Source organism: Cynocephalus volans, chromosome 8, assembly GCF_027409185.1.
Source record: "Cynocephalus volans isolate mCynVol1 chromosome 8, mCynVol1.pri, whole genome shotgun sequence".
Taxonomy (NCBI): domain Eukaryota; kingdom Metazoa; phylum Chordata; class Mammalia; order Dermoptera; family Cynocephalidae; genus Cynocephalus; species Cynocephalus volans.
Window position 1 is genome coordinate 52,214,948 of NC_084467.1, and position 23,205 is coordinate 52,238,152.

The 23,205-nt window shown below is 38.0% G+C and overlaps 1 protein-coding gene across 5 annotated transcripts in view; it reads left to right on the forward strand.

Annotated features, from left to right (window-relative positions):
- Positions 1–23,205, forward strand: part of NFIA (nuclear factor I A) — a 357,970-nt gene that overhangs the window by 272,047 nt on the left and 62,718 nt on the right. For 3 of the 5 annotated variants that reach the window (XM_063107177.1, XM_063107178.1, XM_063107176.1), the window contains exons 7-8: positions 11,463–11,591; positions 14,010–14,063. In XM_063107177.1, the coding sequence (XP_062963247.1) occupies positions 11,463–11,591; positions 14,010–14,063 (183 nt within the window). The remainder of the gene's footprint in view (positions 1–11,462; positions 11,592–14,009; positions 14,064–23,205) is intronic. The other 2 variants (XM_063107180.1, XM_063107179.1) reach the window with 1 other exon arrangement.

The following is a 23,205-nucleotide window of genomic DNA, read 5'->3' on the forward strand; positions in this document are numbered from 1 at the left end:
GTTTTAAATACAGGGTTATCTTGGTTCTTGACTCTGTGGTCTGTTTGGAGTGAGCAGTTCTGCCTGTGGTCCAGAGCCTTCAGCCTTCTGTGAAGAACTGGCCTCACAGACAGCTGTGAATGTCTGGTATTCATTCAGATAATATTCCCGTACTTCCATGTTTTAATGTCATCCAAGCATCTTTACTTCATTTTGAAGAGACGTTCCAATTTCTGGGGATGTTTCACCAATGAGAGGTGGTATGAGGTTTTCATTTGCATGGCTTGAGATGTGTTCAAATCATAAGTGATTCAAGGAATGGCAACCCAATATCTATTTCTAATCGGAAGTGTCCTCTGTATTACTAGATTATTCTGCCATGATAGCTACACCAACCCAGAAATCACTTAACTATGATTAGCTTTCAAGATATCGTGATTACTCACGACTTAATGCCAGTTAAAATTTACCATCTGCCTTGTAGTCATTTCATGAACCCAGCTGAAGAGAGGGTTTATCAGAATGACTGTGCCACATCTCTCATGTTTTAACACTCTTTAGGGACTTATGTAAGCAGCACTTCATGTTCTAATGTCAAAATACACATGTAAGGATTAAAAGTAGAATGCTTTTCAGGGCCAGTTGTTCTTTGATATTTATCACTTCATGGTGGTGACACCTGCTTCTAATTTTAAGAGTTCTTACTTCCAGTGGGTGATTTTTTTTTCTCTTCAGAAATCTTATCCTCAAACGACATAACTAGTAATTTTTCTCCTTTTGATGTATTTGATATTTTTATGAGTTTGTCCATCAACGTTGAAGCCTTAACATGCCTGTAGTTTTAAAAAAAGATCTTTGTAACACAGTCATTATATTGGGTCACATACATTTTTGTCGTAGCCACACATTTGGAGAATTACAGAGATATAATTTATTATAAATGTCATTATCTGCCACTTGTCCAACTTAGTAGTTGTCTCAAGTTGACTAAAGCCAGAGACATGGATAAACTCTCCCTTGTGAGAGTGATCCAGTTAAGTAACTTACATTCAGTACCCATATTTGGTTGTCTTTCACATTCAAGGGCAGGATTGGTGGCAACTGTCATTTGGGAGTAAGTGAAAGGAAAACAGCTGAAAGGAACCTAGTTTTGTCTATTTAGACACATATGGAAACAGTCTGGGGGTAGCTGGCCTAATTGTAGTGCCCAATGTGGTTTGCTTTCTTGTTTTTGTCTTGTATAAAGACCTTTTCCTCACAGGGGCTGGATAAAGTTCACTGCATGAGTAGAAAAAGCCTCAAAAGATGGTATATAGCTCGCAACTCGTTCTGATTGGCCTGTGGGGAGTCATCTGTGTAAAATTGGATCCTTGTGTTGGGTTCCAAAAAAAGGTGTGAATGTGATGAAGAAGTGTTAAATCATGACTCCAGAGAAAATGTCGGCCATGAGCAGTTTTTAGTTTCAGTGAAAACCAAACTTTAGGATTTAGACAAATAAGGAGAAAAAAGGGTGAATCATTAACTCCAATATAAAAAGCATTATGGTGCTCAAGTTTCACCAAACTTAAGTCACTCAATGAAGACTGACTGAATGGAGCTAACTCATTTACTTAATTGATATGCAAAACTCTGCCAGGCATTTACCCTTCGTGTCAGATAAGTAATTTTTAATAAAATATTTCCAAGATATGAAGACAGTTAAGAAAACAGTGCGATTTTTAATAATTGCACTCATAAGTAAATGGATCTATCATTACGTTGTCACAAAGAATGACAGTGAGCAGAAGCATCATGCTAATCCTTCTCAGATAAGTATTTAACATAATTAGACATCATCTCTTCTGTTGAATGTAGCATTAATCATCGGTATTGAAACTACACGGAATACTTTTTTCTGATCTGTTATTGCTGTTTTAAAAAAAGCAAACTATTTTGTCAGATACTGTGCTTCAGAAAATGATTAATGTAGTTATATGATTTATATAACTATAGTTATTTCTTTTATTGTTTTGTTTGTTTTAATACTACTTAATAATAGGGTGGTCCTTTTGCATTCATGAAGCTGAATTTGAGGTTAGTGGCTCATTTTGTTTTGCCCAAATACCAGTATAATGAACATACTTAAATGACTTAACTTGAAGTATTTTTAAGCTTTGAAATGACCCTTTGGCTCATCTGTCTAAAATGAAGGCACACTCTTTTAGAGAGAGAAGGAACAGGCTAGAAATTTTCTGCATTAAATAAGAACTCGAAAGAGAACGTTTTTCCATGAAAAATTTCATGTTAAAATGATGAAATATGTTGCCCTCTTCCAGCATCCACAGGCACTGCCTTTTCTAAAAACCCATTTTCTTTTGCTCTGTAGCTTCTAGATTGAACTATGAACTACTGAATAGTTATAAAGTGATATCAGCTCAGTTCATTGCACAACTCTATCTTCCTACTTTCTGAGCAACTCAAAGGCTTTTGAAGGCAAAGAATGGGGTTATTGAAGGATGGCAGGCAGATTTCACTAAGTAACAGGTGGAGGTCAAAGCAGTTTATTTGTAGGGATGAACAGAGTGCAGAAATGAAAAATCAAATGCTTTTCCATAATAAGGTTTAGCAGGAAAATGCTGACTTATACTAAGCCTACATTCTAGCTGACAGAACCTTTTCTAGTGTTTATTACTTGATTTCACAGTTCAAGCAAGTTGAAGAGGCCTAAAATTATACACCTTTCCCCCTATGAAATACACCTTTCCCCCTATGAAATGTTTCAGTCAGTTTCAAACTTTTACTTTAAATAAAGTGATGGGTGCTCTGCTTGTATCCAAGGAACATTGAGACTAATAGAACCCCAGTGCAGGCATATCCCAAACATGGAACGTCACAGATAACACATCTCTTTCAAATTAAATTTTACCAGGCTGACCCTTAAACCCCAAGCCTTTGATCATGTTTTAACTGACAGAAGTATTTTAATAAACACTTAAGTTCACATCATTGAGGCTAATGTTATATGCCAGGTATCTATGTGGGTGTTTACCAATCTTGAGCTTGTTGGAGGTGGAGAGAAAAAAGGCTTTCTTTTTTTTCCCCTTTATACAATCCTCTGTTTGTATTGTGCATATGTTTTGCTTTTGGAACTTAAGAAAGGACTAAACATGCTGAAAAAATACAAAAGTAAGGTTTAATCTCTTTTGTACAGTAGGACCAAAAAAGTAAAAAAATTACTTGGTATCATATAGACCAGAGCTGTCCAATAGAATTTTTTGTAATGGTGGAAGTGTTCTGTATGTACACTGTATGATAATGTAACCATTGGCCATATATGGCTATCGAGCACTTGAAATGTGGCTATGTTGAGTAACTGAATTTTTAAGTTAATTTAATTTTAATTAATTTGAATTTAAGTAGCCACGTGTGGCTACTAGCTACCATATTGGAAGGGCAGATATAAACCAAACATATGTATGATTGAGTTTTTAACTTTTCAGCTGGATATCTAAGCAGAATGAATAGAACATTGTGCTATATTATTCTGTTTATTTTTTAATGCAAAGAAACTAATTTGGTTTTCTCAGAAATTTCTTCTTTATCCTCAATCCTTCTCTGAATGTGTATGATTGCTATATTTAGCTAAAATCAATCCTTCTCTTAACAGATAGGGGCTAGAATGGCTAGGGGGCAGATGAGATGGGTAGGGAATCTCCAACCTCTTGTAAGTATATGGAACATAAAACAATTTTTTAATTTTAGTCCTGTCACTGGGGGGTATCTGTGTTTACCTTGAAAGAGGAAATCCCCTAAAGAGTCAAAAGACTTTACTGTTAGCCCAGAAACCAGATTTTTTATATGACATTTTCCTTGTGTCTATTCTTTACTCTCTCTGGTTATAAATTTTCACCACAAATGAACATTTGGAATGCATTAGAGAACTCATCGTTTCTTTTCCCCTGGATAATCCGTATAATTTTTACTCTATACTTACATTTTTTAAAAATTGAAAAAAATCGCTTGTGTCACCAAGGCTTTTAAATGACCTGAAATTCTTTATGAGGTGTTAATTCTTTTGGGGGTCCTTTTAGCTCATTTAAAATGATTGCATATAGAGTCAGAAGGATAAACCTCAGAAGCTATATAAAGTTGATTTTATTCTCTCCATCATAAAAATGATTTTAAAATATTTTTATTCACTGAAAAAGGCTAAAAGTCAAAGTAGTCTGAATGTTTTACCTTTTTTTATTGTTGAATGTGTTAATCATGATAAATTACAGTAGAGTGAGCCCTAATAGATTTTATCATTGGGACACAAATCTAAGAAAATTGCAATATCTTCAACTCCCTCATCATGTTACACAGCATGTGTTTGTAAGAACAGAAAGATCCCTCAACTGTGAGATTAATCTGTCCAATCACAGCCTTTATCTAGCATCATGATTAGAGATGATCAAATCGCAAGGTATAGCTGAAATGGTTCTGGAAAGTTCCTGTTCTTGTACATGGGGGGATTGCTAGAGTGCAGTATAGTTCTGCATCTGGAAGAGATGGGTGTGAACATAAATCTGCTGGTGGTGGATGACTTGCAAAATATGGGACTGGTACTCAGCTTTCATCCTGGGCTTAAGTAATGTCACTGAAATTTATGCTGACACCATTTATCTGACACATATGACTGAGCTATCTGTTCCCCACACTTAGACCTGGAGATTTAGGGGAATCTTCTGAATGCCCAAATGTAAAGAGAACAGTCCCAGTAGCAATGAGCACCATTTAGGCTTGAAATGTTTGCAAGAAAAAAAAATATTTAAGTATCATTAATAAACTCAAATTTAAACCAGCTCATGATAGGTTTGTATGAATAAGATAAATAAATCTTTTTTTTTTTCCTCCCCGCAAGAAATAGGCTTCTTGATACACCAACAGGAGCAAGAGCATTGTCCCCCTGGATTCAAATCTGGCTCCGCCACTTACTAATTGTTAGCCTCTCATCTTCTTAAGGACTTCTCTCTCTCAGTCATCCTCTTTGCTTTGAGCCGTGGCTTTCTGCCATCTGCTGGACCGTGCCCATCAGCAGACCAGCGTGCCTGACTCTCTGCCTTCTTCAGAAAGCTCTCCCTGGCTCCCTCCACCTGCCTGTAGCTACTACTCTATTTCTCTGCTGTCCCCTGTAGAAAAATTTCATGAACGTTAGCCACACCTGTTTTCCCTGCTTCTTCACTTCCCACTGAGCTTGTAAACCATTCTGTTCTGTCTTCCATGTACCTCACTCTCCTGGAGCTCTTTTTTCATAGTGTTATCAAAAGCATCTATGTTGCCAAATCCAGGGGACCCTTTCCATCCTCGTTACACTTGACCTCTCAATAGCATTCAACTCAATTGATCACAGCCTTAACTTTGAAACACTTGTCTTAGTTTCTCTAAAACCTTACTTTCCGTTGAGTTAAATGCCTCAACTTAGTAGCCTAACTATTTTGACACTGACTTTAGTTGCTCAGAAGCCTTCCTTGATTTCAAGCCTTACTGAATTTTAAATAATTGTGTGTAATTATGTTTAAGTGAGGTATTACTGCATTATAACATATAGCCTATGCTTGAAAGATATCAATGAGTCTTAAATGGAGAATTTTGATTCTTTCTGGTTATAAGTACAGATAAAACATAGGTTGCAGGAGGCTTTATAGGAGAAGCAACTCATTGAATAGGCAAAAGGCCTATTATAAATATTAAATGTATATGAGTATATTCTGCTTTACAACTTAATTTCTTGGTCATTATTTTCTTCTAAGTCTATGTGATTTTTATTCCGTGGAGTTTCTGTATTAGAATCACTGATAATATATTCAGTGTGTTTGATAAAATCCTGATTCCTACTAAGGCCAAGAAAAAAGCTTTGATATGTAAGGCAAATGATTCTTAGTATACTTCGGAGTTGCTTTTATTTTTTGCATATTCTTTTATAGCTAATATAACCTTTCTTTGATTTTTTTCTTTAAATAATCAAATTAGAAACTTCAACTATAAATATACTTTATTACTTAAATAGGAGACTTTTTATAGTATACTAAGGAAACTACATAAGGGAGTGTGATGTTTTATGAAATGTACAAGCTTTGGAACCAGGGAGACCTGGGTCTGAAATACCATTCAATGGCCGTTTGATCTTGGGCAAGTTGCTTAACATCTCTTGATAGCTAATTCCTACAACATTAAGTTATAGGTAGTTAGGATAATAATACCTACCTGAGATAAAAATGTTAGGATTTGAGTTATATGTAAGTGCATGGTATGTCATAGGTACTCCATAATTTGTAGTTTTTATTATTTTCAGTCTGATTTTTGGAAATGTTCTATATGCAGAGGTTTGATCTCTTTGGCTGCCTCCCGGCTCTCTTGAGGCCACTTGATGGATGATACTTCCAGTAGCCTTTATGTTTGGTATCTTAGTTGTTCTGGTAATAACAGTTATAAAGATAGGCTGTTGGGAATTGGATGGTGACAATGGACAGGAGAATATCTAAAATCATGAACAACCAAACTCACAGCATTTTGGGATCCTCTCTAACCTGCTTATATACTGGATTTTAACACTAAAGTGCAGAGGTTGCTTGTTTTCAGAGTTTCTCTCAGTTTGTGAAATGAGCCTTTTGGAACTAAACTTTCTCTTCTTGACTTTGACACTTTGAGGAAAGGGGAACATACCAGTCAAATCTTCTCTGACAATTTGGATTATGTTTTCCAAATTCCTACAGCAGATGAGATGAGGTCCTGTTATCCTTAGAAGAATTTACCAGAGAGGGCTGGCCCGTGGCTCACTTGGGAGAGTGTGGTGCTGATAACACCGAGGTCAAGGGTTCGGATCCCCTTACTGCCCAGCTACCAAAAAAAACCCCCCAAAACAAAGAAGTAGTAGTTTCCTCAAGCAAAGAATGGCATTGTCCTTTCTTGTCATTTCTGTAGGATTTCCTTCACAATTGTCACCACAGAATTCTTGGTCAAAGTGTTTGGTAAATCTCATGATTTGGGAAAGGGAGGCAGTTGAAATCAATTATGATTTTTCCCCGTATTTCTTCTTGTTGCTTTCTGTAACATCAGGTCACAACAAAAAGTTACCTAAAACAAACCTTTATTTCTTACAGGAGATACCAAGAGTTGGTTTTAAGTTTTTTAAAAATATCATTCAATCTGATTCTGTTATTGATGTTTCTTGGAAGAATTAGGGAAAAATAGAAATTTTCAAAAGTGTTTATGTCCTTGGAAATAACCACTTCCTAGTTTCCTTTCTAAGAAGATGTCTTACCATTTTCTCTGAGTGAGCGTGGGCTAGTGGACACCTCATAACCTACGATGAATTAGGTAAATATGATGAAACTTCTGAAGTTCTACATAGTAAATAGTGTACAGTAGGCATCTTTAATACACACATTTCTAGCATTGGCAATAGTCTTGTATTTGAATATCATGTTAGTTTTCTATTGCTGCATGCCAAATTAATACAAACTTACCAACTTGAAACAGCACATATTTACTCTTTCACAGTTTCCTTGGATCAAGACTCTGGTCACATCTTAGATGGTTCCTCTGCTTGGGTCTCACGAGGCTGCAATCAAATTTTTGTTCAGGCTGCACTCCTTTCTGGAGCTTGGTGTCCTCTTGCAAACTCATCAGCATTCAGTTCCTTGTGGCTTTAGGACTAAGGTCCCAGCTTTCTCAAAGCTGGCTGTCAGCCAGGGGCCCTGCTCAGCTCCTAGAGGCCCCTGCAATTTCTTGTCATGTGGCCCTCACATAGGTCCTTTTACAATATGGCAGCTTAACGTCTTCAAAACCTGAAGGAGAATCTGGCTGGCTTTTAGTTCCTCATTTACAGGGCTCACCTGATTAGGTCAGGCCCACCAAGAATAATATCCCTTTTCTTATCTCCAAATCAACTGATTACGGACCTTAATTATATCCGCAAAAGTCCCTTCACCTTTGCAGTCCAACAAGACCTAATCACAAGAGTGACATCCGTCATATTTGCAAGTACCACCCACACACGACAGAAAGGGCATATGCAAAGAATGTACATCAGGCACCAGGAACCTCAGGAGCCGCCTTAGAATTCTGATTACCACAAATTTTAGTGATGAATCTAAAGGAACCTTTGTGAATACTGTTTGTGGCCTGTGTTTTCAAGGTTTTCTTGTTGGGCTTCACTCTTTAAAGTGCTGCCAGGGATCAGAGCCACTGAAGGACTAGAATTCCGTGTATGTTTGCCTTTATCTGCTGAACACAACTTGGAATGACTCAGGTAGCTTAGAAAAATGGCAAAGTGTAGAGAAATTCAGAAAGTCCAGGTGTTTAGAAAACCAATGACAAGCCAAAGTGCTTCTTGAAATTTATCATCTATTTTATTTACTACCGTTGGGTTTTTTGTACCAATCAAAAGAATGAAAAGTCCCACTGGAATTATGCTAGATTTCTGCTTCTTCTATAAAATTCTTAATTTTTTTGTATTGAACTTTGAAGTAATATTTTGTCTCCTCCAGGAAAAAGATAGCATTACTTTATAGTTTTTTCTTAAAAATCTGATACTTTATAGAAAATGCATTGAAATTAAAGTTTTCATTCATTAAGAGAAAGTCAATCAGTTATCTGTATAGTAATTGTGTGATAGTTATGCATAGGTAATTGGCAAACAAAATTTTAACAAGTTTATTTTTAAAGTAACATATAGAAACAAAATTTGATTTCAAAAATAAAAGCCAAGATTAATGTTCTCTAGCTTTTAACGTAGAGCAGTTTACTAGCATTTTGAAATTTCATCTGGTCAATTGAGTATACAAAGCAAATTAACCAAAACGTACATTATACATGCAGAGAAAACATTAAAGTATTTAATAAGGAAATGTGCTCAGTATGAGTCTTTAAAAGTTGAAAACACTAAGTAATTTTCAGATTCATGACAGCCTTAGGGTTCATATTACTTGACTGGGATAAATTTAGAAGATTATACATAGTTGGGCTTGTTGTTGTGTGCCGACAATATTTCTTCCCTCTTTAACCCTTTCAAAGAGGACGTGAATTTTGCTGTTTTTGAACTTGTTTACCAACTTGATCATTCTTGATTCTGATTATCGCCTAAATTTTACTTATAATTCCTCTTTTAAAAGGGTGAAGAGTGGATTTAAATTATATCAACATTTGTGTGGTACTTATAGAATGGCATGGGTTGAAAAATGTGACCTTTTCAAAGAAATAATAACTTTTTCTGAGTCTAACCATTTGCTTTCCTTAATAAGGTTAATTCAGATATCAGATTTCATTGTCTGAAAAAAAAAATTCTATGATCTTCAAAGTTTTGATGTTTTTCATTTTCTATTCTATTTTTGTTTTATGACACATAATTCAGGCACTGGACTGAATTTAAATCAGTAGACTGGCAACCTAAAAATTGATTTTCACAAAAGAAGTTTGAATGACTTGGGAGATTTGTTTACATTTTGGTAACTTTTTATTCCTTTACTTTAATTTTTTTATTTGAAATCTCTTTTCTAATGTAACCACATGATGATACTTTAAGTTAGGTTACTTGCGATGAATGTTTATCCAAAACCTCAATGCATCCTAACTATGTTAGAACATTGGTATGGTGTGACTGGTTACTGATTCAGCAAGCAGACAAACATAACTAAAGTCACTTGACTTAGTGACTTTGTAATTCAAATGACATAGATATTGATCTAGAAAAGATCTGATCCAGATTTGTCAAGTTAGTGTGATATCACACACTACTCCATATTATACTTATGTCTGACTATGCAAATGTGTTTACCAACTTGCAATTCGTTTCTTTCTTGGGGTCAAACCCCTAAGTTTTGCTGTGTCCAAACATCTATTAGTAAAGCCATAGATAAAGCTGAGACCTGTACAAGAAGTTAATATATCTTTTTGGATCACTTGGTGTGTTCCAAATCCTTTGATAGTTATCTTGAACATAGAAGGGGGCAAAGCAGATGTGGTTTCTATCCTTGTAGAATCTCTAGTCACACTCAAAGATCATGTTGGAGAATCACATTATGGAAATCTGTGATTAGAAATAATGAGGACATATTTAAATATAGGCCATACTAAATGTTTGGATAGATATATACCCATAAAGTACATGGCACATTGCATGGTACCTAGCAATTACTCAGTGACTGTTACATGCTAATATCACTATTATTTTTATTACCTTTTTTTTTTTTCCAGTTTACCCAAATAATTCTCTGGTCATAAGCAGAATGCATCACAGGTAGACATGTATGAAGGTACTGCAAAAAGTTCATGGAAAAACAGAATTAAAAGATAATACAAACCTTTCCATGAACCTTTTGAGGTACTTCATATAAGGAAAATGAAATTTGATTCTTTTAACATCCGTGCGGACCAATTTTGTGCTGCAAACTTAAGAGAGCCCTTATTTCTCCTCTGATATGGAGAGAAGTCATTTCCTTTATTTTCATATCTAAATGTTCATTGTTTCAATCGGCACCCTACCAAACTGATAGATTCCTCCAGTTGTGTATCAGTGTGGTTGCCGAGAACATTACAAACCCAGTAATTACAAGGAACTGTTTTCCCATTATTTTCTTCCCAAAGCATTGCCTATGCTGGAAATGCTGTAAAAACCTTAGACACTATAGTAAAAATGCTATTTTTAAGAGCAAGCTTTCATCATGGAAAAGACACGTAAGCAAAAAGAAGGCAATGAAAATCACCCAGTCCAACACGCAGAGAGAACTACTGTTATAGTTTATGCTTATTTCCTTCCAGTTCTTTCTCTGTGCATGGAAATGCCTTTTTAAATGACATCATAGTATAACATCCTATTCTGCAATTGGCTTTTTTTTCAATTAACATTGTTTGAGAAATGTCTTTTCATGTCATTACTTTTTTACAACATTGTTTGCATTGGTTATACCATATTTATTTAACCAACCTCCAATTACAGGGCATTTAAGTTCTTTTTACTTTTATCTTTTCTTTTTTTCTAATATAAATAATTCATTGAATGAACAACTGAGTTTCCATTGTGGAGGGTGTTTTTATGTTAAAATAGCTAAATTATTTCAAATGTGGAGAAAGTGCTTTGGTGCTGACAGTAGAATAAGCTGAAATGATTGCATGTGAGGTCTTCATGTGCCTCCTTTTTAAGGGTCCCAGAGGTCACAGACACATGTAACATCTTTTTAAAAACGCTGGAAAGTTGAACCCCGAATAATTAGAGAAGATTAATAACCCAGAAATGAACTGTGACTTGATAGAATAAGTTGAAATCAATTATAGATTGACTTATCAGGGGACCATTCTGTCACCTGTTTGTTTTTATGACGAATTCAAGGCAATTCAAAACAAATTTTCCATTCACAGGTGCGTTCCTTTAAAAAGAAAAAAGCTCTTTAAGTGTTATCTTGTAGGTTGAACAAGCTGTTGTTCCGTGAATTAAAGTATACTTATCGGTCAATCCTTCTTGCCAGGAATGCCATCTCCAACCACACTGAAGAAGTCGGAGAAGTCTGGTTTCAGCAGCCCCTCCCCTTCGCAGACCTCCTCCCTGGGAACGGCATTCACACAGCACCACCGGCCTGTCATTACAGGACCCAGAGGTGAGCTGCTCCACAGGGACCCTTGGTTGTAACATTTTTATCATGGCTTTAGGACCAGAGTAGCAAAGTGAGAGACAACAAGGACTCCCTCAGAATGCCTCTGAGAGTAGTGAGTGCTCCAGTATCTTATCACTGGGGCAGCCTTGCAAAAAGGGACTAACCCTGGTGTGTTTTTTTTTCTTTTTTCTTTTTTTTTGGCAATGAGATTTTCCAAAGAGGTGGGAAGGAACTTGAATTGAACCCAAATCAAATCTGTCCTACAAGTCATGCAAGTGGGGGATTGGAGGTTAGATGAGTATATTTCCATATGGTCAGTTACCAGTTTTTAAGTAATAGGTTTTTTTTCATTCTCTCTTTCCATGAAACCTGATTTCAATATGTGGCATTTTGTGTTGAGGTTGTTTACATCAGGGTGTTGACGAGCAGTCTTCATTTACTCCTTTTGAAGTGGGAGATAGTTTGTCTGGTTTTCATTGCAATGTTTTCATTATTTTTGTCTCATATGCTTTTAAGTTTATTATTAAAATGTGTCCACAAGAAATATGATTTGTATTTCACATTAAAGACAAGCCTTAAACCTCAAGAGAATGTCAGCAAATCACTTAACTTGATCTTACTGCAAGATGAAAATATTTATTATTTTGTTTATGAAACTCCCACAGTAGGAGTATGAATAATTGTAACCATGTTTGCTTTCTCCCATCAGATTTTTGTTTAGGTAGGTCTGTGATCTACCAGCTGGTATCATAAAATATCCTAGAAAGTTATGGTCTCTTCTCTACATTGACACACACCTGGGGGAACTGATATTTCTTGCATTAATATCAGTGTTAGTCCCACAAATCTGAATCCCTTTATGAATACTTTGTGTGCATCTCAGGGAGATATGGCAGATGAGAAGGCTGCAGGTGTTGGGAAGTCACATTGAAGAAAAGCAACATTCTGATTATTGTGTGAAGCAATTTCTATATCCACAATTATGAAAACTTACTTGCTTCATCTTTAAATATCTTATGAGCATTGGTAGAACTTTCTCAAGATCCCTTATTATTTCATTTGTGTGTGTGTGGTATAATCAGAGAGGCTTGCCATGCATATATAAATATTTTTTTAGCTTGAAAACCTGCATCTGAATTGGATTATACAGTCCCAGAATAAGTCTCTTTAAACAGTATAAGATTATGATATTATCTTCATAGTAAGATATTACTATTCAGTGATACTAACTTCATTGAGCATCTAAACCATAGTAGGGAATCAGAGATATGAAGCCCTCTCAGTCAGAATATTTATGGTCTTAGGGAGATAAGGCATGTGCTATTTCTCATCATTTTATGGTCAGGTTAACATATTCTAAATGCTAAATGAATGTTAAAAGCAAAAGTTTTTGCAGGAGCTCAGAGGAAGGGACGATGGAGGTTTATACATTCATTAAACAAGAATTTACAAGTACCTGTCACTATATAGACACTGGGGACCAATGGTTTCTGTCCTCATAGAACATACAATCTAGGGCAGGAGAGAGACACACAAGAAAATGAGCACTTAGAAGATGATGTGGAATGTGCTATTACTTATCAGTTTGTATTAAACAAAGGGACTTCAAAGTGGTAGATAACACTGTGGTCAAATCTTAAAAGATGATTTCACAAATGGAGGATATTCCAAGCGAAGGAAAGATCATGGTGTAGCAAGGTAATAAAGACTGGGGAGAACAATATGCCCGCAGTCAGGATTGCTGCCTCTTTACCTTTCCACTTAACCTTCTGCATTTGTTAATGTCCTCACCAATATAATGGAGACAATAATACTATGGAATGAACCTTTCCTCCCAACCTCATATCCTTACACAGAAACTATAGTTAAAAACATATTTGTGGGGCCGGCCCCGTGGCTCACTCGGGAGAGTGCAGCACTGGTAGCACTGAGGCCACAGGTTTGGAACCTATATAGAGATGGCCGGTGCACTCACTGGCTGAGTGTGGTGCAGACCACACCGTGCCGAGGGTTGCAATCCCCTTACCGGTCAGAGAAAAAACAAAAAACAAACAAGCAAAAAAAAACATATTTGTGGGGACTCCTTGAGGAGTATAAAACAATATGCATATAGTATCAGTTATTCAGTAAGTACTGAGTGTCTACTATGTGTCTTGCCTTAAAACTATAGTTCTAGAAACTATTGTAACTACAAAACACTTACCCACGGGTGGATGATTGGGAGCTCCTTCATGCAAGATGACTAAGCATGTTTGCTAAAATGACACACACTGGGTTGAACTAGAGTGGGCTTCTTAGCCTACGGCACAATAAGTTTTGATTCCCTATCTGTATTCATATTTATAGAATTGTATATGAGGCAAAGAGAAAGATGCCTAGTTTAAGAATTATGGAATACCAAAGATTCTTTGTTTTCACCAGAATTCAAGATGGTCCCCAGCGTCCTCGGTTCTTCTTTCTGGAAAGTCTGCTCAGGTACCCGTTCTTACTGCACCCTGCTCCCTTAGTGGTCTGGTGAAGGGAATTGGAGTAGTTGAGAGCAAACTCTTGAGTTGCACCTTTGTGGTAAGAATCATAGAGCTGAGATAGGCTAACATAAGACTTTTTTTTTGGCTAAGATGTTTTTAAAAGGTTTGAATTCAGCCTCTTGTTATTTAAGAAGTATTTGCCACAGGTACTATATTTTCTTTCATTCTTCTCTGAACCCGTTGGAAATCTAATGGTTAGAATGATATCACATCAGATTGGTGATATAGGAAGATGAGGCTAAATTTGAGGAGGGAGAGTCTGACTGAGGGAGTCAGTGTGCAATACATGTGACATGTGCACATAAAGGAGAATTCAGCCTTTGACGCTCCTTTTCTTGTATGCAGTTGCCACAACCCAAAATGGTAAGTCATCAGAGAATCCAAAGAATCAAACTTTAAAAGTCCTTGAAGAAGAGGAAAGTGTGTGCTCTTTGTCAGATTCCCAGGACACGAGGGTGGGGTTCAGGGGAAGCTGTTCACTGCATTCTTGCTCAGGGTCACATGGTAGATGCACCTCTGGTTAGTACCAGGTTGCAAGACTTCTGCTGCCGTTCCTAAAATTTCTCAGGGGAATACCTTGACTGGATAAGCACCGGTTAGTAAGCGATAAACACATCTCAATCGAGTGATATTTTAACAGAGCTACAGCAAAGCCAGGTCTCCTCACTAAAAACACAATGGCCCTATTTTTGAATGCAAACATAAGCTGTATTTGGAAATTTGGTGTTCACCATTACAAAGGAAACCTCTCTCTAAAGACTCCAAAGCAAAGGCAGAAAAATAGGGCCTTGAAGGGAGGCAGAACAGCACAGCAGTTGTCTTAGTGCGTTTGAGCTACTGTAACAGAATACCATAGAGTAGGTGGCTTGTAAACAACAGAAAATTTTTTCTCACAGTTCTAGAGGCAGAGAAATTCAAGATCAAGGTACCAGCAGATTCAGTGTCTGGTGAGGGTCCACTTCCTGGTTCACAGATGCTGTCTTCTTGCTGTGTCCTCACATGGCAGAAGGGCCAAGGAGGCTCTTGGGGGTCTTTTCTAAGGGCACTGACCCCATTCATGAGGGTGCTCCTTTCATGACCTGATCATCCCCTAAAAACCCTACTACCTAATCCCATCACACTGGGGTTGGGATTTCAACATATGAATTTGGGGAAGAAGGGGGACACAAACCTTCAGTCTATAGCAGCAGTTAAGCACAAAAGCTCAGGGTGTTAGATGAACCAGCATGTGAATTCTGTGTCTATCACTTGTACCAGCTGTGTGACCCTGGCACATTGCTTTACCTCTCTGAACCATAGGTCCCTCATCCATAAATTGCAGGTCATAATATCTAACTCAAAAGAATTGTATTATGTAAGGAGTAAATAAAATCATGTATTTGTAGTCATTTGCACAGTGCCTTTAAATAGAGTATGTACACTGCTCGTGCAAACAAATAATCTATTTTTGCTGAGACTTTGAAAATCTCATTCTATCCCTGTTGTCTCCCCATGTCAACATTGTACCCATCCCCAAGACCAGCGCAAGTCCTGCTTTGGACATGAAAGCAGCTCCACCTAGCCAGCCATCATCTCACACTTCTTAAACTCCTGCAGCCTCTCATGTCTGCACACTTACTCCACCAGCTGTTTTGATTGGTTAATGTACATGTCTCATTGTCCTTCTAGAGTGAAACCTCTGAAGGGAAAGATCTCTCACTTTCACATTTGGCTATCTTTGTTATGCCTCACACAGAGAGTTTTATTCTTAAATATTGGTTGAATGAATAAAAATAGTTCAATTGTATATAAATGCACACAAAAGACATTCATCTCCTCCCTGACCCCGACAGGTTCTCAGTGCTTCAAAAGAACCAAGGGTGATAAATGTATGCTAGTTTATGCAGTACTTCTTTATAAGGAATGTCCAAGATGGGGAAGAACCATGGCTTGTCATTCAAAGAAAACGTACATAAGATTATCTGAGTCAAGGCTTGACATTAAAAGCTATGGTTTTTCTTAGTTTACACTGTTCTAACCACTTCCCTATTTTCATTGTAAAGGTAGAGGCATGTGGTTATTTGAAACTAATCCTCTCTCTGATATTGGCTTTCTTTGTGGCTTTGGTAAATCACTTAACCTTGTAGCCTCAGTTTGGCCATCTGTACCATGGGAATAATACTTTGCCACCTGTTTCTCTATGTGGTTAGAATTAGGTAAAAGGGTTAAACTATTCTGGAATATGCTGCGGGTGGGGGAGAAGATATTGAATTTCAGTAAAGGCAATTGTACATCATTATACATTATTACAGTTACTGTGCACTTTAAGCTGAAACATTTCAAAGACTTTCTTTTACCACTACCTAAAATTGTAACTGTAATAATATATTTAACCATGACAATTTATCTTATTCATGATCATTGAAAATAAAACTTTGTTCTTCCCTTTGTTTTTTCAAAAGTTGCAAGTTTGCCTGATGATCTAAAGGGTCTATCTCCTTTGGAGAATTATTTGAAGTAAATCATCAGTGATATTTTAGTTTCTTGAGAGTTTAAGTATTCTTGAATATCTTTCTGCCTAAAGTTTTTGCTACTTTCAAAAACAACAAGATAATAATACATATTTTATTTAAATGCTCTGCACTAAGTAAAGTAGTGCTGTGCTTCAGAGATTTAGAAATGGGGAGGATCCTACACTGTACACATTGGGAGGCAGAATGGAAAGTAATCGAAAGAATTGTGGTCTGAGAATCTTCTGGTCTAATGTGTTTCCTGTATCAGTGAAGAATGTGTTTGGCTGCAAGTAACAGAAACAGTAACTTAAGAAAATTACAAGTCGTATTTTTCCATAAAACAAGTAAGTGATTCAGGGCTGTTATGGTGTCACCACAGTGTCAAGGATTGATATTTCTTCTCTTAGCCATGCTTCTGTGGGTTGTTTTTATCTTCATGCCATGACCTCATGTCTGCTGCTGTCCTTCCTGCCTTACATCTTCATTTCAAGCAAAAAGAAGAGAAATGGTAAGGGCAAAAAGTGCTTGCTAGCCCATTCTGCCACCTTTTATAGAAACTTACACAGTATGGTGAGAACTGCATCATGTGATCACCTGTAGCTGCAAATGAGGCTGGACATCCTAGAGTTTTATCTGAGCATCTTGCCACTCTATAAAATTAGAGTTTTGTACATGGATAAATAGGGGAGAAATATGCTAGTTAGCAGTTAGCAATGTATTCCACATTACTCTTACAGATGAGAAATCTGAGCTGGCTAGAGCCAAGACCAGAAATCAAGTCTCCAGTCTCCATCCAGTGACTTTTCCCCCACATCAGTAGTCTACCTTTTTCTCTCCCACTGGGAGAAATAAACTGCATTTATTCAAACAATTAATTTGTTTTCACGTTTTTTATGAGTCAAAGATCTAGCATTGTTATTTAGATCTTTTGATAATCATGACATAACCTATTATCACACTGAGTTTTTAAAATAGCAGCCATAAACAAATCACTTAGTCTTTTTTTCATTAGCCCATGAATCCTTGCTACTAGTAAATGCAGGGTTACTGTTAGGTGCAAGTCACTTCAACATTTTTTGAGGTCAGTCGCCTTTTTTCAATATTGAAATTAGCTTGCAGACTCCCATTACCATCTGGGTACCCATTAATTTTTTCCACAAATGTTTATCAAGCACTTACAACATACAAGGTGCTCTACTAGTTGCTGAATAGAGAAAACAAGAGAAGCATGGATTCTGTCCTCAGAGTGCTTACTCCCTGGTGGATGGGAGGACAGGAAAGCCAGCAGTAGTGTTCCTGTGCTAAGAGAAGTGTGGGGTGCTGCAGGAGACAAGGGGAAGGGTGTTCTGATGGAGAACTGCTGTGGCATTTGGCACTGCTTGAGCCCAAACAAGTGTGAGACTTAACCCCTATTCTCAAACAGTCTGCCTTCTAACTGTAAGCATGCAAAGCAGCAACAGCAAACAGGTCATGCTATTAGTTAACTAAGTACAGAGGAGTGAAGACAAACAAAATGCAGACATGAGGTTAAACCTTCACTTCTTTGTGAGTCAAAAAAAAAAAAATACACGAATGGAGTGTAGAAGTAAAATGGCCCTGGTTCTGAAAATATGCATAAGATATACTAAAACAATAGCCATATAAACCAAAGATTTATTGTGCAGCTTTCAAAGAATCATTCCATTTTCTGTTTGGAGAGGTAGTCAGAAGTTTATATGCTCTATAAACCTCTCTAAGTCCATGATCCTCCTTGCCCAAACAGGGATCCTGCTCTTAATGATGAAACATCTGAGGGTCTCAAGTTAATAGTATCTCCCAGTTTGGCCAAGAAAAATATACTGCAGAGAATTATGAGAATTAAGATCACTTTCCAGGAAGTGGAGGTCACCAGGAAAGGATGGAAGAGTGTGCTTTCATGATAGGCATACACAGTGACAGAGGAGCAGGGAAGGAGAACTAAATGGGAAGGCCACAGTTATCACTAGATGGCAGGGCCTATCATTCATCCCTGAACCCCTTACTTAGCTTCATGCCTGGCATAAGGAAAGCTCTCAATAGATATTTGTTGAATAAATGCATGCACGGATTCGATGGAAGGCAAATAGAGAGAAAGTTTGGGAATACTAGGGAGTTCTTTCCCTCTCCCTTGTGTAATAATAATATAATATTCAAGTGCATGGATTTGGCAGCACGTAGGGAGGGGCATAGCATGTTTTTATTTGGTTTTAATTAAGAGCTTCTACCTTGATAGGCTTTAAGAGAAATGATCTCAAAATTATTTTATAGAATATTTGCTGTGGTGGTGTAAATTTTTCTGTCCAAACTGAGGGCCCTTAAGAAGGGATGCCTCCTGGTGCATCACCACCCCCATAAGCATGGCACCCCGTCCTTGGCATAGGCCCTCAGCAGTGAGTTTGTCCAGCTTTCCCCTATCACAGCCGCTAACTTCTGTGCCTCTTAGGAAGGCTTTTAACTTAGTTGCAGAACATGCTGGTGCTCTGCTGAGTCTAATTTGTCTCTCCTGGTTTAGTGCAATTGAATCATCTCAGGAAAATGAGAAGCAATTAAGCACCTGTTGCTAACAAGGCGCTGAAATAATCTGCCAACAGACGCAAGGTGTTTATTTATTATGCAAGTATGTCATTTGAGAAAACATTACGTTGTCTTCCTCCAGTAAGAATTGCCAGAATTAGTTTTCAAATGCAGGCATCATAGACCTAGCAAGCACCACCCTTGAGGAGCATGGAAAGAGAAGCAAGTGGGCTTGTGAACCTCAGTAAGGTTAGCTCAAGTGCCAGTGCCCAGCCTAATGGGAAACATTGTTAATGGGATTTGAAGTAACTGGGCAGTAAAGAGGAAAAGCAGCTTTTTAGCAAAGGCCCTTTAAGTCCCAATTCAGGAAATTATTAAATTCATTAGCCAGATACTTACAACCAGCTATTACTGCCCAGCCAAAGGAAAAAACAGTGCCAGCAAATGTTTTAAAACTACAACTAAACAAAAGTCAGGAAGCATATAATTAAAACTGTACCTTTATTGTATTGTAAAGAGTTTCACTATGACATGGAAAATATTTAAGGGAGAAGGCTGTTTAGCTAATTTGTCTGCAAGTGAACTGCCTAGTGGAGAACTCTCCTAAATTAACTGTAAGGCCACCCACCGAGCAAGCCTCATAAAGGGCCATGGCTGCTCAGCTTGGTTTTGTGTAACCGTTCAATAATTACTAGATAAATGCATAACTAAAAGCTCTATTACGCTAATAATTTGTACTGAGATAGATGTGCGGGACACCCTGCCGGGTTAATTTGTCATCCCCACAGCAAACTTCTAAAAAGAGCTCTTCTGTAGTGGAATTGTGTTAATATGTTGTCCCCAGGAGGACAGGTTAGAGCAGTAAGATCACTTGGCTCCTTAATCTCTTAAAGAGGCAAAAGGCCCCCAGGGTGAGTGCCAGAGAGAGTAGGGTGATTAACCAAGTGGACCTAGAGCTAAACTCTTCTTGACAAAGGAAGCTGCTTTCCCTTGGAAGTCCTTGCCCCCTTCTCTCTATCTCTGTCACACACATGCCCACCCCTCTTTGCCACACACACACAGACATCATAGACAATGTGCTTAGACAGTGAGGATGGTGGCTCTGAGCAAGGTTTCTTAGAAATCTCTTCATCGATCAGACTTTGGGGTATCGTACACTTGGATTGTAACTCGCATAATCAGATAAGGTCCTTAGCAGTTCAGTCTTTCTGGTTTAGCTTAATCTAATGTTGATTCCATGTTCCGATTCATTGTTTTCCTTTTTTTCAGCATAGAATAAAAAATTCAAAATTGAACTTGTATCTCCTCTTTCTGACGAATGGTTTCTTCTAACATGCGCACGCGTGCTTGCTGTTTTAAATATGAAGCTCTCATTTAAGCTTCAGTGCAGTGTTCTCAACCTCCCCTATTGACAGAATCATAAATCATGTTAAAGTTAAGTGAATTACTGCAGCCTGGAACTGTAGCTTTAACAATGTTTATGTAGTATCAGCTTATCATCCACGTAGGAAAAGGGGGGCAAACAGTGATACTCGAAATGGGAATGCACTGTCCTGTTAATGTAGCTGCAGTTCCACTGCGAGTTGCCCGTCCCAGGCTGCATCCTTTGTGGTGTTGAAACTAGTGAATTTAATCACCCACAGGTATGGAATGTTTTATAAAATTTATGTTTCTGCGGTAAATTTATATTTGTCATTTGCCATTTCTTTATATCAAATGGCAGTATCTGTTTTCCCCAGTTTCTATTTCTTCTATGCAAAATGTGTGTGAGGAACATCAGAACAACGTGAGGAGCACGTGCCAGGTTCTATTACAAGAATAAGGGGCCTAAAGAAAATAAACCATTTGACCTCTGAAAAATAATTTAAATGGGAGCAACAGAATGTAATGAAAAAAGCATGGGCTTTGGAGTCAGCCAGAATAGAATTCAAAACCTGGCAGGCCGCTTGCTATCTGTGGACGCTTGTACAAGTCACTTACCCTCTGCTGGCCTTGGTTTTCCCACTGTACAAAACTCAAAAGTGTTAACGGGAGGAGGAAGTGAACGGCATGTGTAAAGGGCACGGTGTGCAGTGAATGTTCATTATCTGTTAGACTCCCCCGTCCCCGTATTGTTATTTGCTTTCTTTGCATGTGATTCTCTTGAAATGCTTCTCACATCTTTCATTCCTCACTCCCCATCACCAGTTCTCTCTCTAACTGCTTTTGTTGGTCTAGAAGGAGAGTATGTTTTTCCTCTCAGGGAGGAGCCACATATACCTAGAAGAGGAAATGTGGTCTCAGGGAAGGGAGCAAGCCGTACCCCATCCCATTGCTCTTGCATGGTAGCAAGAACAGGAGATTCTCCCCAGTGGAGCAGGTGGCCCCTCTCTCATGATGGGTAGCCCTTTAGCGTGGTGGAGGCTTTGCTTGACATGCCCTCACTTGTCATGGCTCTTGCTAAAGGGGATAAGCTTTGTTGTTTATAAGAGTCCATCATTATATAAGAGTCAGTTCAGCAAATTTGAGAGTCCGTGATCTACCAAGTGCTGTGCTAGGCCCTAAAGAACAAAGCTAGACAAGCCAGTCCTGCCCTTACAATTGAGCAGAACAGATGGACATTAAATAATTACTCCTCTGATGAAATTAATGAGAGGGGAAACTAAAGAAGACTGAAGGATAATACTCGTGTAGCACAGGTATTTGAAGTATTGGTGGAGATTTGAATTTATTCATGCCAGGATGTGTGGGTCCCTTCTGTTGGCATCCCTGAGGGTTATCTCTACATCTTCTTGAGTCGCTCAATTGCTGAATACCATAATAAGAGTTGTGAATTATTGCATGCTAGGTAATGATCAGGAGGTATGTTAATGAGGACCTTTTCAAGTGAAAGATTCTTACAAGAAAAATAAACCCAACCAAATTGTTTAACCACCCTCCACTCCCCCTGAAGACAGTAATGGATTGGTTCGTGTAACTGAAAAAGGTTTCAGGTAGAGATGTATCCAGGCACTCAGATGATGCATTCAGAAATCTCTTTCCTCCTCTCTCTCCCCCATCCCCCTTTCTCTCTCAGCTCTGCTATACTCTATGTGAGCTTCATTCTTAGGCTAAATCTTGTCAGATTGTGGCACAGATGGTGTGAGCAGCTCCAGGCTTAATTCCCACCAATTTAACAATCCCAAGGGAGAAAGAAGAGCTTTTTCACATTAGACCCAGCAAAGGCCCTACTCCTGGATGCCTGTGGCTCTTACTGGCCTGGTTTGGGTGATGCTCACTTTCACAACAATCCTTATGTTTAAAAGATAATGGGGTGTCTCACTGGTATAGCCTGGGTTACATGCCACCCAAGGATCCGGGGGCAGAGTTAAACCAGCCTAACAACATCAGCTGAGGCTGAGGGAAGGAGAGCTCCCCAAAGAAGCATTAGAGCCTTGTTTCCAGAAGAAGGGGTGAAGGACTGCTGGGCAGGCAAAAATTACAGCTATCCACTGCAGGCAATAACAGCAAAGCTGCCCTGAGCGCTGGGCAATGGGCTCAGCTTATTGATTCAGTAGCTGTGACTTGTTCCTGCAGTTAGCACTTGCAGAGCACAAGTAAAATCTGGGCCTTCGAAAATAACTATTAGTCCATGCCATGGTCCGTTAGGATGACTTGAAAACAGTCCAAATCTTGATTCCCAATTATCTGGCGTTGCTTCATTGCATTGTATGGTCCGTATTACTTTTCATATATCTTAATTTATTCAAAAACCAATTTTAAGAATAAAAAGTAACCCAGAGCCTAGCATACTGTTTGGCTCATATAGATTCTCAACAGATTTGTGGGATGAATGAGCCTACTTTGTACTAGGCACCTATATACATTAATTCTAATCCTCAGAAAAGTGTTTTAATTTGGTGCTATTGTACCCAATTCACAGATAAGGAAATGCAGGCTCAGAAATGTTAAGTACTTTTGCCCAGATTAACATAGGGAGTGAATGATTTTAAGCCCAGAATAGTCAAGCTCTAAAAACCACACAAAACATCATTTCCCTTTTGCAGTAGAGAAAACTAAGGAGCAAAGGAGTCTGGCACAGAGCTA